At 48.0% G+C, this 17,323-nt stretch overlaps 7 protein-coding genes across 7 annotated transcripts; 3 read left to right on the forward strand and 4 right to left on the reverse strand.

Moving 5' to 3' along the window:
• Window positions 1–421: 421 nt before the first annotated feature.
• On the forward strand, window positions 422–1,814 carry LHYA1_G006242 (uncharacterized protein; the record flags this gene model as incomplete). Its single annotated transcript, XM_031151182.1, has 3 exons — window positions 422–473; window positions 527–671; window positions 722–1,814. 3 exons carry the CDS (start codon window positions 422–424, stop codon window positions 1,812–1,814), a joined length of 1,290 nt encoding a protein of 429 aa, XP_031003724.1.
• Window positions 1,815–2,225: 411 nt separating this feature from the next.
• Window positions 2,226–3,797, reverse strand: YML018C_1 (putative vacuolar membrane protein; the record flags this gene model as incomplete). Its single annotated transcript, XM_031151183.1, has 4 exons — window positions 2,226–2,441; window positions 2,556–2,606; window positions 2,654–3,502; window positions 3,564–3,797. 4 exons carry the CDS (start codon window positions 3,795–3,797, stop codon window positions 2,226–2,228), a joined length of 1,350 nt encoding a protein of 449 aa, XP_031003725.1.
• A 664-nt stretch (window positions 3,798–4,461) lies between these two features.
• On the reverse strand, window positions 4,462–5,433 carry 17E5.300 (putative Ras-related protein; the record flags this gene model as incomplete). The annotated part of the gene is made up of 7 exons (XM_031151184.1): window positions 4,462–4,571; window positions 4,628–4,730; window positions 4,780–4,824; window positions 4,874–5,053; window positions 5,108–5,203; window positions 5,287–5,340; window positions 5,404–5,433. 7 exons carry the CDS (start codon window positions 5,431–5,433, stop codon window positions 4,462–4,464), a joined length of 618 nt encoding a protein of 205 aa, XP_031003726.1.
• A 416-nt stretch (window positions 5,434–5,849) lies between these two features.
• Window positions 5,850–6,543, forward strand: ATG16 (Autophagy protein; the record flags this gene model as incomplete). Its single annotated transcript, XM_031151185.1, has 3 exons — window positions 5,850–5,949; window positions 6,012–6,340; window positions 6,391–6,543. The coding sequence occupies 3 exons, from the start codon at window positions 5,850–5,852 to the stop codon at window positions 6,541–6,543; spliced, it is 582 nt and encodes a 193-aa protein (XP_031003727.1).
• A 170-nt stretch (window positions 6,544–6,713) lies between these two features.
• Window positions 6,714–8,284, reverse strand: DOT1 (Histone-lysine N-methyltransferase,H3 lysine-79 specific; the record flags this gene model as incomplete). The annotated part of the gene is made up of 2 exons (XM_031151186.1): window positions 6,714–7,686; window positions 7,737–8,284. 2 exons carry the CDS (start codon window positions 8,282–8,284, stop codon window positions 6,714–6,716), a joined length of 1,521 nt encoding a protein of 506 aa, XP_031003728.1.
• A 416-nt stretch (window positions 8,285–8,700) lies between these two features.
• On the reverse strand, window positions 8,701–11,399 carry YML020W (Uncharacterized protein; the record flags this gene model as incomplete). The annotated part of the gene is made up of 6 exons (XM_031151187.1): window positions 8,701–8,959; window positions 9,006–9,155; window positions 9,211–9,378; window positions 9,430–9,885; window positions 9,958–11,111; window positions 11,166–11,399. 6 exons carry the CDS (start codon window positions 11,397–11,399, stop codon window positions 8,701–8,703), a joined length of 2,421 nt encoding a protein of 806 aa, XP_031003729.1.
• A 308-nt stretch (window positions 11,400–11,707) lies between these two features.
• Window positions 11,708–17,166, forward strand: rrp5 (rRNA biogenesis protein; the record flags this gene model as incomplete). Its single annotated transcript, XM_031151188.1, has 3 exons — window positions 11,708–12,106; window positions 12,161–16,591; window positions 16,645–17,166. The coding sequence occupies 3 exons, from the start codon at window positions 11,708–11,710 to the stop codon at window positions 17,164–17,166; spliced, it is 5,352 nt and encodes a 1,783-aa protein (XP_031003720.1).
• Between the last annotated feature and the right edge of the window lie 157 nt (window positions 17,167–17,323).

Here is a 17,323-nt window from a genome sequence, read left to right on the forward strand (position 1 = left end):
TAGCCGGCTGGAGAACTCTAAAAAACAAAAATAGAGAGGTAAGGCCCTTGAAGGTATCTAGGTAGGCAGGGGCAGGGGCAGGGGCAGGAGCAGGAGCAGCATACACATACTCCTCCACACATGTCTTGGTCAGATGCAGACGGTGGGCCTTAGACGTTCTTTCATATCGACGGCCTCCTACATACATCCATCCCCTTCTACCTACAGTATATCCTACCCTCGAGCCTCCTTTCCCGTTCACTACTACTATGCCAAGGTGCAAACAAGCAGCCAAGTCATCAGATAGTTGGACATGATACGCAATCTGTATTACAGTCACCCGGAATAAGTTGTTTCTAATCAGCCCACTATCCTACTCCAAAACCCCCATTATCCCCTCCATCTTCGTTCCCTACTTTTCGCATACACCCCTACCGCGAATATGGCCGACAGTTCTACTCCTCCCGAGGAGGTGCTCTCCTTGTCAAATCGAAGTAAGTCCTAAACTAGCCAACCCCAACTTCCTTTCCTACTAACATCGTCTCAGTTAATAGTTCCACACGTTCACTACACACACAACTCAACAAGCTGATTCTCGTACGGCTTCCCTTGGCCCTCCCACCACACACCACGAACTCCTCTAAATACGTCTCTGGACTGCTTCATGTCGCGCCCATATATGTGACTTTCGAGTCCCTATGGCAAACCATCCTGGATACCCCATGCCCTCCTACAAGTCTAGAGAACGAGTGTCGGTCGCAGGAAGACTTGGACAGATTAAACACGGCCCGTCCTCGAAAAGAGAGCACTCGAAAGGTCTGCTCGCGGACCCATTCCCTCCTATCCCACCTCCTGCTTCCAGGCCTTCCGCGGGCGGACGCCTACGCGCAGATATACATACCCTCACCGGCAAATCAGAGGAGAAGATCGACGAAGAACTGGCTGCTATCGCACGAGACGGCGAGGTAGCGAAATTCATAGCCCACACAAAGCAGTCTGCCCAGAAGAACCCACATGTCCTGGTGGCTTATGCGTGGGTTCTATACATGGCGCTCTTTTCAGGCGGGAGGTATCTGCGCGCCTCGTTGAAAACAGCTGGGGGCATGGGCCAAGACTTCTGGGACCGGAAACCATCGCCAGTCAGACCCCATGCCATTACCGGAGACGTGCGTGAAGTCCAGGAAGCCGAAGTAGTCTTTTCCGAGCCGTCTGGCATATGGTCGCCCCCAGAAGGGAAATCTGGACGTGGACGCAAACGCGTCAAGTCATGGTTTGATGGCGATATTCCTAAGATCACCCCCGGACTATTGTTCTTCGATTTTGACGGCGACGAGGATGGCGAGGACATCAAACTGGAATTCAAGAAGCGGATTGCGGAGGCTGAGCTCCTCTTAACTCAGAGCGAGAAGGACGATATCGTTGCAGAAGCGCAGGATATTTTCAGGTTCATGCTTCAGTTGGTTGGCGAGCTTGATTCTATCATGAAGACATCCGCCGAGGATCTCGAAATGGCCGCGTTGTTCTTGCACTCACCCAATCTGATGACAAGTCGAGACAGCGTCTTTGTTTCACGGGAACGTATGTTACGGAAAATGTCGACCGCCGCGGAGCCGGAGATAGCTTTGAAACCGAAATCCAGTTATCTGGATATTCTATTTGCTGGACCCACGGCAAAGCTCATCAACTTCAGGTCGTTACCGCATGTTTCATTTGCGAATGATGCCAAGTCGAAAGACCCTGGCTCTCTAGAGAGACCGTGGATCCAGAGTCATACGGTGACGGTGCCTGTACTGGCAACTTTCGCCATGCTTTTAGTGTGGTATATTAGGTTTTAGAAGGGTGAGCAATCTGCGTGTATACGCCATGGGCAGGAACAAGATGTGAACGAGACGAGGACGTTGACGTTGCACATGACTAGGACTGGATCGGTCTAGACGAAAGACTATCATTGGATACCATTGTATATGGGATATCAGAACACGAAGCAACGATTGTACATGATGAGCGTTGCTGGTAGAACTGCATTGGGAGGAGTAGTGCTGAGAGCCTTGAACGGTTAATATTACGCTACAGGGTTATACACAGGACTCGGATTCTTGTTTGCCCGGATGGCTCATTGAACGATACCCAGATACCTAGTAGAACATGAATAATGAAATGCATTAATAGACAAGTATTCCAGTCTGTCTAGCGTGAAATAGGTATCATTTAGTATATTCTCGATCTATAAAAGCACAATAATCTATTCAAGCAGTAGCAGCTTCCTCATCATGCCACGCCACCTGAGACTCATCCTCCTCTTTACTCTCATGATTGATAAATAAGAATGACAGGAGGACCACACATGCCCCGACCCAGTACAGAGCACTCGAGTACTGATGGCTCAAAATCATTTGCCCTACTAGGGATAGCGGGATGGTCAATGATAATCCTACTGTTACGACTAATGGGGTAGTAAGGAGCTATGGATAAAGTTAGTATGAGCTTCCAAGAGATATTTCAGGAGTCAAGCTTCGTATCAGAATGCAAGAGCTCGGCTCCCAGAATAAGCACGAGATCGAGGGAAGATAGCCTACCATTGCATACGCCCAAGAGTAATCCGCGATGAATGAGGATGCTGAGTTGAGCTGCAATGTGTTAGATATGCTCTCAGGATATGGAACAATGTACTCACCAGCACGATAGTCCAGATCTTTCCCGTAGGAGGCAGCTCAAATTCCTCTACCCCCGTGTAGTGCAAGATTATGAATCCAGGCCACAAGAAAGCGACATTGAACAGTCCCACTAGGCCAAAGAAGAGCGGCATATTGACACGGTCTTCGTTCCCAATCCGCTTCTTCATAACAATGGCGTACATGCCATACATAATAGCACTTCCAAACGCCATGGCATCTCCAATCGCAATCTCGCTCTGAGACTTGTGAGGAAAGTTCCCACGGTTCTCATCGTTGTCCTTCCCTGATAGATCCACGGAAGAAATGAGGACGATGCCTGCCAAAGATGCCAAAACCCCAATGAGCTTCTTATACGAGAAACCCTCTACTCGGAACAGAACACCAAAAATAAGCGTCCATATACTGCTTGTAGATGTCAAGATGGTCGAGCTGGCCACACTCGTGTATTCCAAGCAGCCTGCGACAAGGTAGTTGGCCAAAAACCAAAGCATGCAAAACTCCAAGCTCAGAACGGCCGTTTCGGGTACGCTGAGTTGTCCTTCTGGCGGCTGCGGATCGCCGGACATGCTCAAGGCTGGCCCTCCTTGTCCTCCTTCATCGTCGACGAGCAAGCGTGTCTGTGAGGCCGACAATGGATCCTCTGCATCTTCCTCTCCATCCGATTTCCCAATGCCCTTGTAACCATTCATCCGGCCCTGCCAAAATTCTATCGTCGACGTTCGCATGTGTCCAAAGCCATGTTGATGACCAATCCGCAGTATGATAGGAATGAGAGATATAGCGAAGAAGGAAGTGTTGATATAGGTGACGAAGTATGGTTTCGAATACGAGTTATCTGCGAATATGTACTGGCGGCATGTTAGCAACCAACCCCACACGCCGGCACGGATAGAACAGGATTGAACCTACGCTGGCGAGGAAATTTGAAGCCGTCCATAGGAAGACCGTGACTAGAAGAAGACAGATTCCTAAGGCTCTCCGGCCTATATTTTGCAGCCCAAGGCTAGCTTTGAAACCCCCAGGCTTGAGTTGGGAGGATCGCTGAGAGGACAGCGACAGTCTCTGACGCGATATTGATGGCGTGTCGAAAGAGTGTCTGAGTTCTTCCGCAGCTGCCGGTGGAAGGGGTGGCTCTGCACTCATAGTTGGAAATTTAGATGGTGGTCGTGAGGTAGAGGTCCTGTCACGGCGGTTGCAGGCATAGAAATAGGAATGGCAGGCTCATGGAAATATGGGAAGAATCAAGTCGCGAATTCTTTCGGCAGGGGGGTCTTTAGTATCGTCCCTGTGCCGCAGGTAAATGGAAGAACAGATGGATCATGTTATTGGTTTTCTTCGAGGGTTTGGGTTGGGTTGGCATCTACATTTACCAAGGATGACTGATGCCCTATAGATGGAACATGTTCCGTTTCCGAGTCAGATCTAACCTTTGTCAGTTAGGAAGTTCCACCCCGCATTAACTAAACCTTCATCGTTACTGTTCCACGAGAAACTTTTATCATCGTAATCGAGTCCGATATATGATATATTATCTCGGCATTATGGTATAGAAAGGAGTTCATTCTATAGACAAAACGGTGTCGAAAAGGAAACCAGAATCATAAACCAGGTACCTCGTCATAAGAGCATGAGAAGTCATGTATAGAGAAAGAGAAGCAGACGCCACAGCGCCATCAATGATCGTTATGTACACATGGGAACTATTCTCCCCCGTGAGCAACATCAAGCTCAGACAAGAAAAGTGCAAAGAGAATGAGAACATGCACTATTAGCAATATCCAGCAGAAGGAACAGAAGCTATACGATTCTAGCATGCGCATCCATCTCTGTCGTTCTCGATATGAATGTTAATAGGATCCGAGAAATCGCCACTGAATTCTTCTGATTCCTCTTGAGCCAGCGCATTTCTTGCAATAACTAGATTGTATATTAGCCGCCATTTTTGGAGAACAGTCTCATAAAGTAGTACTCACCCTCAAATGCTTGCTCAACGTTGATAGCTTCTTTTGCGCTCGTCTCAAAATAAGGGATTCCACCCTTCGATTGACAGAAAGTCATGGCGCGTTTCGCAGATATCTGATACGGGATTAGCAAAAAGCTTCAACTATGGGCAAATAAGGCTTACCACTCTCTTGTTATCCTCTACATCAATCTTGTTACCGAGTACAACCTGTAACCTAGCTTAGCAAATAGTTCCTTGGACCAGTATGCTAACTTACGAATGGGAAGTTGTCCGGATCTCTTGGTGATGCTTGGATCAGGAACTCGTCTCTCCAACTATCAAGAGTATCAAAACTCTTGGAGTTGTTGACATCGTACACTAGGACACAGCAGTCTGCTCCTCTGTAAAAGGCCACACCTAACGACTGAAATCTCTCTTGCCCGGCAGTATCCCAAAGCTACACGTTTATTAGCCCTTGGCTTTGCCAAATCGAGCATGATGACACCCGTACCTGCATCGTCACCAACCGATCGTCCACCAACACCTCCTTGGTAAGGAAGTCCGCACCAATCGTAGCTTTGTAGCTTGCGCTGAATTTCTTATTGACCTAGCCGGAAATCAGCCCATATCCCAGAGTATATCTCCCGTAAGTCTCTTGTTCGGAGCCGTAATATGTGAGTGTTGACGTACATATTGGTTCATCAAACTCGTTTTCCCGACACCACTATCACCCAGGATTATGACCTGAAAAGGACACCGGTCAGCAGATATCTTTTAGACTACTAGACACGACTACAATGAGCATACCTTCAAGAGGACCTTCTTTCGGGAAGACATGTTGATTATAGGAGGAGATCGAGTTTAGGCGCGATAACGAAGTTGTTGACCGTTCCCAAGTCGTGCACTATGATATATTTGACTGAAACGAGTGGTGCAACGTGTATCGTATCGAAATTCGCCAGCGACTGTATCTAGGGTCGTTTAGGTTGTGTATTCGGGAACTGTCGTTGCGGTCGTGTGGAGTCTGTCTGTTTACAAGTGAGAGAAGGCGGAGTGGAGCTTCATGAGGTCCAGTCTAGAAAACAAGCTTCAGCCTATCAAACACAACGGTAGCCTTGGACCACCTCTCCGCTTTGATTCACTCTCATGCAGCCTTGGATCTGACTCTGCCCGTAATCATCCACTCTATTCTACATATCCTGAACTCTCTCTCCAGCGATGTACTCTATCCAGTGCCATTCCCAGGAAACAAAATGGCATCTTGGCGCAACGAATACATTCAGGCCCTCCATGAAAGAGACCGACGGGAAAAGGCTAGCTATCAGCAGGTAGACGACCAGCTTATTGAGGCCTGTGAGTTATCCTCCATGCACACGCCAGCAACCAAACATCGCCTACTAAATTTAATTCTACAGTTACGCAGCTACTCGACCGCACAACAGCGCTTGAGGCAGAAAAAGCCTCCAGAGAACCCCATGCCCAAGACTCCAAACCTCGAGAGCCTAGCACCACCACACCAACCGAAGGGACATCCCAGATCCGGAGTGACCTAGCAGAGGCCCTGCGCTCCAACGGGCAACTCCAATCACGTATAAAAGGAGCAGAGGCCGAGGTGGCCAAACTACGAGCCAAGAGTAAATCGGACGGCAAGCTTATCGACGAACTTTCTAGGGAACGGGGTAGTCTGGCGCAGAAACTCAAGGATAAGGAAGAGGAGTTGAGAGGCAAGGCCAAATTGCTAAGTGTAGGGCTACTTTTTTGGACATACTGTGGAATCATACTCACATGTACAAGGATGTCCAGGATGAGGTTATCTCGCTCGACATGGAACTCAACCTGTCGGGACAGGCGACTACGAAGCTGAAAGCTGAGAACAAGGAACTCATCGATCGATGGATGGTTTATAAGAGCAGGGAAGTGGAAGCGATGAATAGCACGCTCCATTAGAGACCAAAGCGAAGGGAAGGACGACCTCCGACGCTGTATATGATACGGATTACATGCATGGAGAAGGGACGTCGATTGTGCATAATACATTCAACATTCTGCATTATTCATTCTACCTGGGGGTATCCAACACGACGGTGAAAAAGTGGCGGAAGAACTGGACAGTTCTATTATCTCTCGAAGTCCGCAAGACGTTGACTGTCCTTCGTGGCAATGTAATAATCACCACCTGCATCTGTCCAACTTACATCGCCACGGTAGTATTGAAGTTTCTTCACATCGAGAACATTTGCAGGGTTGCCTATGTTGCGCGCGGTGATCTGGTGGCCTTCGGGGACAAAAGATTTCAGTGATACAATCTTGCAATCGTCTTTGCAATCCAGGAACAGGAGGTTTAGAGTATGGTTCAGTTCAGAGCTGAAGACTTCGTTATTGACAAGAATCACGTCCGCACGTTTCATAGCGTCCTGGATCGGCCTGTTCGTCGTAAAATCATCTGCCACCAGATGTACCTCGCCAGTTGCAATCCCCCAGAGTCGGCACCGAGCCTTGAATTCCTTTTTCTGGGCCTTTGCTAACTTGCATGCATTGGGCGCCATTTCACAGCCCCAGCTCTCACAGCCAATTTGTAGAGCGGCTTGTAGTACAACATTACCAACACCGGACCCAAGATCAACGAAAACTTGATCTGAGGTAATCTTTGTCTTGTCGAAAATTCGATCGACCAAAGGCGAAAGTAGTTCACCATAAACATTGTCCGAGCCGGCCTCATATTTCCGTAACGAGTCCACGTCAGGTGAGACTGCGCGGTCATACACTTGCTTCAATATCAACTGGACCATTTTAAGAGGTAGATCATATCGATTGTCGAGGTTCTTCGCGAGAGCGCCATCCTGTATAAGCATCTGAATAGCTGTGTTGTAATCATCCACTGCCTTTTTGAAATCTTCCCGTCGACTTTGGGTGGGTTCTTTCCGTAAGGTATTCCTGGCCTTCTCGAGTTCTCGAATGACCTTCCCATTGTCTTGGCCCAGAAAGGGGTCCGCTTGTTTGTCTGTTAAATAGACCTCCGTGACAACTTTGGCGATTTCGATGATCTCTCCTACTGAATCAATTCTGTCCTTGCCGAAGTGGAGGTCATATCTATCGATATCATTAGCTTTCAGGTCTTAGAATTAGAAATAAACATGTACCTTTCCCTCTGCGAAGCACTGGGGTATTGTAACTCCACGATCACATCCTCAATAGAAGTATCCGCTACAGCCTTGGGTTTCCTCAAAGGCGCAACGATTTCAGCAGCGTGGATCATTTTGAACTTCCCTCCATCACCATCAGAGAAAGCCTTCCAGGACCGAAGTTGCCTCTTCCTTCCAACTTTATCTTGCACCTTCTGTCGCTTCTGAGCCGGTTGCTCGAACGAAGTGCTATCATCCTCATCATCATCAGACTCATCGAATTTGGGTCGATCAGAAGGTGAACTTTGTCGTATAGGCTTGCGCTTTGGAACCTGGAGGTGGCGCGATGATAGCTCGTGGTCCTCCGATGGCGATGTTAGGGGACTGGACCTGTTTGAAATCGCTGGTGAAGACCTTAACGAAGAAGCATTCGAACGAGCGATCTGCTGTTGTCTTCGCGCCGAGAAAGCAATTTTCGAAGGGAGTGGTTGCGGTTTCTTTGCGACGGGGGCCTGCTCAGTTCGGACTACTTTAGGCGCAGCCTTGATCCGGGAGTTCTTGAACATCTTTTTCACCGTAGAATGCGCAGACACAGTCGCGTGAGTAAGTAAAACAATATTTAGATCTGCAAGAGCAAAATGCGCTGTAGGGTATGATATGTTTTGTTGTGGTAAGAAGTAAGAGTGAAGGTTCCTGTCCTGTCCTGCACCTGATTTGGGTCGCGTAGCCTTGCAGCGCTAACTAAGCAAGGCAGCTGCAGGGGAGGGGAGGAGACGCAAAACAGGCCCAGGCCATAGAAAGCATTATTAGGTACAATACTTCCTCACTCAGTGACCGTAGACCTCTTATTTCATATACGGGTATCATTTCTTTTAATCGGTGCAAAATCTACAGCTCAAAGCCATCCAGTGAGGGATTCCATCTACCCAGTCTACCCATGTGTATCCCCGCGCCGACCCATCCCTTTCCTTATCCGGTGTATTCAAAGCTTCGACCTAACAGCTTCCAGTCGGTATTTGACATCTTTCAGCACTTTAGTAGCCGGTTTCCAATCATCAAATTGCTTCAAAAGCTCGGTTGTTTCAGAGCTAAGCTCGGTCTTGACAAAGTCCTCTTCCAAGAGACCTCGCATGATCCATGGGAGGACATATGGATTAGAACTGTTGTGGCCCTCGGACTTCTTTATTTCCAATGGAACATCACCAACAGAAGTCGTTTCCAGAGCGTATTCAATCGAAAGGCTGGAGGGAATTAGTAACAAACCGTACTGAGGCCACCTAAACTTACTCATAAACTCTCTGGTCGTCATACAAACGAGAGTGACCTTCTCCACCAACTAGACTGCCAGCAAGTGGCGCTGAGAGTTCGCGGATGAGGCCGTGATCAGACACCCCGAGGTTGCGCAGCTTGAGAGCAAAGCCTACGAGATGGGAGATGCTAGAGTAAATGTGTTAATAGGGAATGCGATACTTTAATTAGTATTAAAACTTACAAATCCGGAGCATGTAATCGACCGTCAACGAAAACAGTCCGAAAGATGTATGGATGACTAGCTCTTGAGAATGTAGAGGACTCCAAAGAGACTAGTTGATCATCGATAGAGCCGCAATATGTAATTCTGACTCCGTACTGCAAACAAATACGTAAAGAGTCCTCATACCTACTGATGTTAAGGTTGGAGTTTCGATAAGAGGTGGGCAAGACAACTAACCGTTTCGAAACAGTGCTTTCAGCGTTTGCAAATTCGAACAGTTCAGTGGTAGACTCCCCGAATAACCTAGACTTGTAATCCGAGAATGGTCCGAGAGAAACACTTGCCATCGAACAGACCCCTATGCGAGCAGATGTGACAACGCCAAATTCTATCAGCTTAGCCACTAGCATTATGGCAACTGGCACGCCTTGAGAATGGCATGCGAGAAGGACAAAGTCGGCTTTGCGAATATGATCAATCCAATTCAGGAGAAGTTTCCAAAGATTGTCTACGCGCTCTGCGATCTTCCCCTCGCCTTCAAGAGCAACTTTTTCTATCTCACAATCAATAGAGCCATGGGAATCGGTCCATCGCCTTATAGCTTCTGCTGCATGGTTTGCGAATCGAATAGAGGTTCCGGTAGGTTCCCCAATCACCTTGCGTAAAAGAGGAGCGGGAAAAAGGCCATGGACGCTATGTCACGCCATGTTAATAATTGATCAACAAGGGCATGTCTTTCACGGAGTAAAAATCCCCCGTACTTACCCAATTGCGAGAGCCTTCTTAATCTTCGGAGGATCCTTTGTCAAAAAGACATGTTTCATAGGTGGTTGGTGACTACGAAGCAGAAGTCTTGCTAGTTGTTGCAGAATCGATGGGTTTTCAACTAGTCGGTATGTTTGCGCTACTGATGGAAGTAATAGATTCGGTGGAGAAATCTTCATTGGAGCAGGGCTTTGCAAAGATGTTCCCTTTACAGACTCTTGATTGGCCAGTTTTCGGGAAGAGTCCTCCACTTCGAGGGACTGTGGCCGGTCCCTTTTACTCTCTTTCTTAGTTTTCTTAGTTTCTTTCACCGTGACAGCCTTTGCGGGTTCGGGATGATTCTGAGATGATTCTCCAGCAACCGCTAGCTCACCCGAACTTGGGGTGTCCTCTGAAGTATTTGCAGACTTTTTAGCCGTGTCAGTCGACCAAAAAGCCCATGAGGACCCAGTAGCCGGCTCAGAGTCGAGCTTTGGGGTTGGCACATCTTCCATAACTGTATCTCCGTCCTCTTTTGATGTGACAACAGGTAGTTGTGTCTCGGTTGTATCTACGGCAGTTGACGGCGCTGCTGCTGACCACAATCCAAACCATGACGATCCCGTTACATTTGGGTCTGGTTGAGTATCTTCAGCCTCCTGTACATTAGGAGGAGGGAGTTCCTGTGGTTCCTCCGTAGATGGGGCCTTTGGACTTTCTGGATTGTTCTGCGGTAGGTCTTGATTTTGCAAGGCTGGTCTGCTGAGCCAACCGCCAAGCCAACCGGAAGACGTTATAGGTCTCTCAGAGCTCATTTCCATTGTGATCTCAGATGCTGGCTTAGCAGGTATATCTTCGGGCGTCTTTGATCCAGACGTTCCATCGGTGGCAACAGATAAAGAAGTGTCCAGCTTCGGGGGCTCCTTGTTGAGAGGACCAGTGCTATCGAGTGTCCCACCCATAGTAACATCCAATGTCTCTTTACTTTTTCCAAGGTACATAGAAGGTGGTCTGCTGGCGCTCAGGGCTTGAGGCCTTTTCGGCTCGAATTGATTCAGGTCGTTCGAAGAGGAGCCATTCCTTGATTTGTCTGCTAGAATGGTCTCCCTAGCAAGCTGTGTAGAAGCCATACTCTTTCGAGGCCATGTGCCATACCAACTGCTTTTTGGTTTGACCTGTAGATTTCTGATTACTTTATGTGATAGTGACCCATGATTCAGAGAACCCACCTGCTTAACAGAGCTCTCTTTGACTCCCTTCAAAGGAGTGGGGCCATCTTCGGTTTGGGCATCTTTGACATTTCTGGAGCTCTCAACCGTTGCTGGGGCTTTGGATGGTGTCATGAGGAGATTCCCGGCGAGTTGATCATTTGTGCCCGTGGAGTCTGGCTCGGGCTCGGGCTCTGGGGCTGGCTCGGCCACATTGGATGGATTTGGTTTGGACTTTTTGCGTAACGGTCCCATGAAAAGAGAATAAAGTCTAAACTTATTGATGTGTTCTAATCGTGGATGCGTGCTCAAGATGTTTATAGACTTCTGTCTGACCCGAGCAAGAAGGTGGCGCTTTGGTGAGCCTGGTGTTGTCTTGCTTTATTGTGATGCCGGTTGGCTGTGAATGCCCCGCAATAACTAGGCGGTCCCCAACGGCAGAATAATAAAGAACCCAGGAAAAAATTGGTCCCAGCTTCAAAATTTCAATATCCTCCCTCCCCCTCTCAAAATATTTGAGACCACACGGAATTTACGGCCGTGACAACTCAATATTCTCCACAATGGCGGCAATTGAGAAGAAGCGCAAGAATGCGCCTACCAACGATTCATTTGCCAGGACTAGGAATCCATCAGACAAGGACAACCGGCCATCGAAGAGAATAAGGCCCGATGAAGATAGAAAACCCGTCGCAGGACCAACAAAGATTTCACATGAACGAGACGAAGAAGTTGCTTTCCCCAGAGGTGGAGCGAGTATTTTGACTCCGTTAGAGCATAAACAGATCCAAATCGAAGCTACTCAGGATGTGTTATTCGAACAAAACGCAAAGGCCGATGGGGAGGGCGATGCTGTCACGTCCGCGAGAAAGAAGTCAAAATCGAAGGCAAAGGGCAAAAAGCCCAATGAGCAGGCCGAGGAAGAAGAGGAAAGCGTCAAAATTGAGGGCTTAAGTTACAAAGTATTTATACTCTCCTAAACCACAAGCTTCTACGACTAATACAATAATCTATAGCGAATTGTCCCCGGCTCGCTCGTCCTAGGCCAAATATCGCAAATCAACGACCATGATATTGCTCTTTCTTTACCAAACAATCTGACGGGATATGTGCCTATAACATCAATTTCAGATAAGGTCACCCAACGAATCGAAAAGATTGCAGCCGCCGAGAATAATCACGACGAGGAGGACGAAATCGAACTGGAGAAACTCTTTTGGAAAGGCCAATATCTTCGAGCTTATGTTGTTTCTACAAGCGATGACACTACGTCTACATCTGGAAAATCCAAGAGGCGTATAGAGTTGTCACTGCGACCACAGCAGTCTAATAACGCCCTTGCTTCCCAGAATATCATTACCAACAGCATGCTCATGGCATCTGTTGCCAGTGTTGAGGATCACGGTCTTGTTATGGACGTTGGAACCAATGATAATACTGTAAGAGGCTTCATGTCATCGAAGGAGATTGGGCATGACCTTGATATATCTGCTGTTCAAGAGGGATCTGTCTTTCTGTGTATGGTGACTGGACTAAGCTCCAACGGGAAGATCATCAAGTTATCCGCAGACACGCACAAGATCGCCAATTTGAAGAAGCTGAACTATCTCACCGAGGCTCCTACAGTGGATGCCTTTCTACCTGGCACAGCTGTTGAGATTTTGGTAGCGGACATTACACCTAGGGGCCTTGCTGGGAAGGTCATGGGTATGGTCGATGTGACAGCTGATTTGATACATTCTGGTGCTGGGTCCAGTGGGAAAGATCTGGAAAAGAAGTACAAGCTTGGATCGAAAATCAGAGGCAGAATTATATGTACATTTCCCTCCTCTGACCCGCCGAAGCTAGGGATTTCTCTGCTAGACCACGTAATGGCTCTCGCACCACAGCAAGCCATCAAAGATGGCGAGAAACAAGCCCCTCTGGTAACCCTACCATCCTCGACCATCGTGGAGGAAGTTACCGTGCGAAAGGTTGAGTCCGGGCTTGGCCTATTTGTGGATGTAGGCGTGAAAGGCGTGTCCGGATTCGTACACATATCGAGGGTGAAAGATGGCAAGATTGAGACCCTGTCCGAGACCTCTGGGCCATACAAAACAGACTCCGTCCATCGAGGAAGGGTTATCGGCTATAATGCTCTTGATGGAGAATATCTCATGTCATTAGAACCAAGTGTTCTTGAGCAGCCGTTCTTGCAAATAGAAGATTTGAAGATCGGCGAGGTGGTAAAAGGCAAGGTCGAGAAGATCGTGCTGAACGCAGCTGGTGTAGGCGGCGTACTAGTCAATTTAGCCGAAGGCATCACTGGGCTTGTCCCAGAAACCCACATGGCAGATGTTCAATTGCTTCATCCAGAGAAGAAATTCAAGGAGGGCATGGCTGTAACAGCGAGAGTACTTTCGACGGATGCTAGCAAACGCCAAATCCGACTCACTTTGAAGAAAACTTTAGTCAACTCGGAGTCGCAACCCTTTCTCAAGTATGAGGATATCGATGTGGGCATGCAGAGTCCTGGTACCATTGTCAATATCCTTCCGACTGGTGCTGTCGTTCAGTTCTATGGCACAGTTCGAGGATTTTTGCCAGTGGCTGAAATGAGCGAGGCATATATTCAAGACCCAAAGCTACATTTCCGCGTTGGCCAGGTGGTCAATGTCCATGTGCTGAAGGTCAACCCGGAAGCGGGAAAGTTGACTGTATCCTGTAAAGATCCTTCGGTGTTCGGACTTGCTCAACAGACAGCATTGAAGAAACTAAAAGTTGGCGATATAGTTTCCGGTGTTGTCACAGAGAAATCCAGTGATGATATCTCTCTTGAGATAGAGGGTCTAGGTCTGCACGCCACGCTTCCCGCCGTCCAGCTTACTGACAAATCTTCTTCGAAAAATCTTTCTGCTTTGAAGAAAATCAGGGTTGGACAAACTCTCAAGGATCTAGCTGTGCTTGAGAAGCTCGACTCAAAACGTCTTGTCGTGCTAACAAACAAGCCAAGTCTCGTCAAAGCTGCAAAAGAGCGTACTCTCTTGCGAGGCTTTGATGATGTACGAGAGAATAAAGTTGTTCACGGGTTTGTCAAAAACACAATCGCAACTGCTGTATTTGTGCAATTTGGAGGTGGACTCACTGGGTTACTTCCAAAAAATAAGTTGCCCGAAGAGGCCACCGAGCTTCCAGATTTTGGGCTGAAGAAATATCAATCTGTGAAAGTCAAAGTAACTTCGGTAGACCATAGCGACAAGAGGTTCCTACTTTCTATGATTAACCTTGATGCCGACCAAATGATCTCTCAGAAGCTTGCGGACCAGGAAGACGCCGCCAGTCAGGAGGTTTCCAATCCCATCGATGACACAGTTACCTCACTCGGAGATCTTAAGCTTGGAAGATTGACAAAAGCGAGGGTCGTATCAGTGAAGGACACGCAAATCAATGTTCAACTGGCAGACAATATTCAAGGCCGTATCGATGTCTCGCAGGTGTTCGACTCGTGGGACGAAATCAAGGACCGGAAGCGTCCTTTGAAACGATTTTCCGCCAAGCAGATTATCGACGTGCGGATTATGGGAACACATGATGCTCGCAATCATCGTTTCCTCCCCATAACTCACAGAACTGGCAAATCGCTGGTCTTCGAATTGTCCGCTAAGCGTAGTGACCAAACGGGCTCCCTACAAGATCCGCTCACCCTGGACAAGGTTAAGATCGGCTCTTCTTGGACTGCGTTCGTCAACAACGTCTCAGAAAACTGTTTGTGGGTAAATTTGTCGCCAAATGTTCGAGGGCGCATCAATGCATTCGATGTATCCGACAATTTGTCTTTGATGGAGGACCTCGAAGGCAATTTCCCCGTCGGATCGGCCATCAAAGTTCGTGCCACAAACATCGACGTTGCAAACAACCGGTTAGATCTCTCGGGACGCTCTACACAGTCGTCGGAACCACTAAGCTTCCAAACACTGAGCAATGGTATGGTAGTCCCAGGCAAAGTGGTCAAAGTCAGCGAAAGATACGTTGTGGTGCACCTTAGCGACACCATATCGGGATCTATCACTCTTACCGACTTAGCCGATGACTTCTCACAGGCGGATACCACGAAATATTCCAAGAACAGCATTGTTCGAGTTTGCATCGTTGATGTAGACGTGCCCAATAAGAAAGTTAGATTATCCACCCGGCCTTCCAAAGTCTTGAACTCTTCACTCAATGTCCAAGATCCCGAAATATCGTCGATCTCGGATGTTAAGGTCGGGGACGTTGTTCGTGGGTTTGTCAAGAATGTCTCCGACAAGGGTTTGTTTGTTAACTTGGGCGGCAATGTCTCAGCCTATGTAAGGGTTTCCGACATTTCAGATTCCTATATCAAAGATTGGAAATCCGAGTTCCAGGTCGATCAACTGGTGAAGGGCAAAATCACAACAATCGATCCTTCAATGAACCATATCAAGATGAGCATGAAGGCTTCGGTCATTGACAAGAATTATGTTCCACCTATAACCTTCAAAGACCTGAAGAAAGGCCAGATAATTACGGGCAAGATTGCCAGTGTCCAGGACTTTGGGGTGTTTATCGTCGTTGATGGTTCTAACAACCTCCGTGGCCTGTGCCACCAGAGTGAGATGGCCGAGAAGCGGGTTCATGATGTCAAAAAGCTCTACGATGAAGGCGATCTTGTGAAAGCCATTATCCTCAAGCTTGACGACGACAAAGAGCGCATCAGCCTTGGGATGAAGGCTTCTTACTTTGGGGAAGACGCTGCGGAATCAGAAGACGACAGTGATTCTGATGGAATGAATGGTGTACAGATTGGTGGCTCTGACGAAGATGTGGATATGTCTTCTGAGGAAGAGGATGAAAATGGAGGAGTCGACCTTGATGACGTTGAAAGCATTGAAGATTTAGAAGTGCAGGACGATCTTTCTGATGTTGCTATGGGAGGTCTAGAAGCCGGTGCAGGCATTCCGGCTCTAAATGCTGGTGGATTTGACTGGTCTGCAAAGGCATTGGACAAGGTCGACAAACGCGCAAATGAAGACTCGGAGGACGAAGACGCTGATGACACGCCGAAGAAGAAGAAGCGGAGAAAGGCAACTATTACCATTGATCGTACTGGTGATCTCGATGCGAATGGCCCGCAGTCTGTCAGCGACTTTGAAAGGCTTCTTCTGGGACAACCTGATTCGTCGCAGCTTTGGATCGAGTATATGGCCTTCCAGATGCAGCTCAGTGAGCTCAGCAAGGCAAGAGATGTGGCCGAACGCGCTATAAAGACTATTACAATCAGTGACGACAAAGAGAAAATGAACGTCTGGATTGCTTTGCTCAATCTGGAAAACGCTTACGGGAGTGACGAGACCCTCGAAGAGGCCTTCAAACGAGCGTGTCAGTACAATGATGCCCAAGATATCCACGAGAGCTTGGCGAGCATCTACATCCAATCTGGCAAGCATGGCGTAAGTTATCAACATTTCAAAGAATATTCGGTGCAGTGCTAACTTCCTTGTAGAAAGCGGACGAGCTTTTCCAGACCCTCGTCAAGAAATTCTCGCAGTCGCCAAGGGTGTGGAAGAACTACGCTGATTTTCTGTACAACACCCTTTCGGCCCCAGATCGGGCACGAGCTCTTCTTCCTCGCGCAACCCAGTCTCTTCCATCGCATGAGCATCTCCGTCTCACATTGGTTTTTGCACATCTCGAGTTCAACTCGGCTTCAGGTTCACCCGAGCGCGGACGTACCATGTTCGAAGGAGTACTATCAACGTTCCCAAAACGACTCGATATATGGCGTCAACTTCTCGATCTCGAGACAAAGCAAGGAGATCAAGATATCATCCGTGGGGTGTTTGAGCGTGTTGTGAAGACAAAGGGTCTCAAGCCAAAGGGGGCCAAGGATTGGTTTAAGCGGTGGTCTGAATGGGAGGAGAAGAACGGAGACAAGAAGACGCAAGAGAAGGTCAAGGCCAAGGCGGAGGAGTGGGTGAGAACCGCAGCCCAGAAAAAGGCAAATGATGGAGAGGATGTCGAGTGATAATTGTATATGTCATTTCATAGCATAGCATTGGAGTCCTGGTCTTGAAAGTACAAAAGTAGAAACTGTTTATTGAATACCCTGATTAAAAAATTAATCATGTCCAGCTTTTCCCTCCCGCTAGTTCATACTGCGCCCTCTTACCCTATCAACCAGA

Source organism: Lachnellula hyalina (assembly GCF_007821495.1).
Source record: "Lachnellula hyalina strain CBS 185.66 chromosome Unknown contig00112, whole genome shotgun sequence".
Lineage (NCBI taxonomy): Eukaryota > Fungi > Ascomycota > Leotiomycetes > Helotiales > Lachnaceae > Lachnellula > Lachnellula hyalina.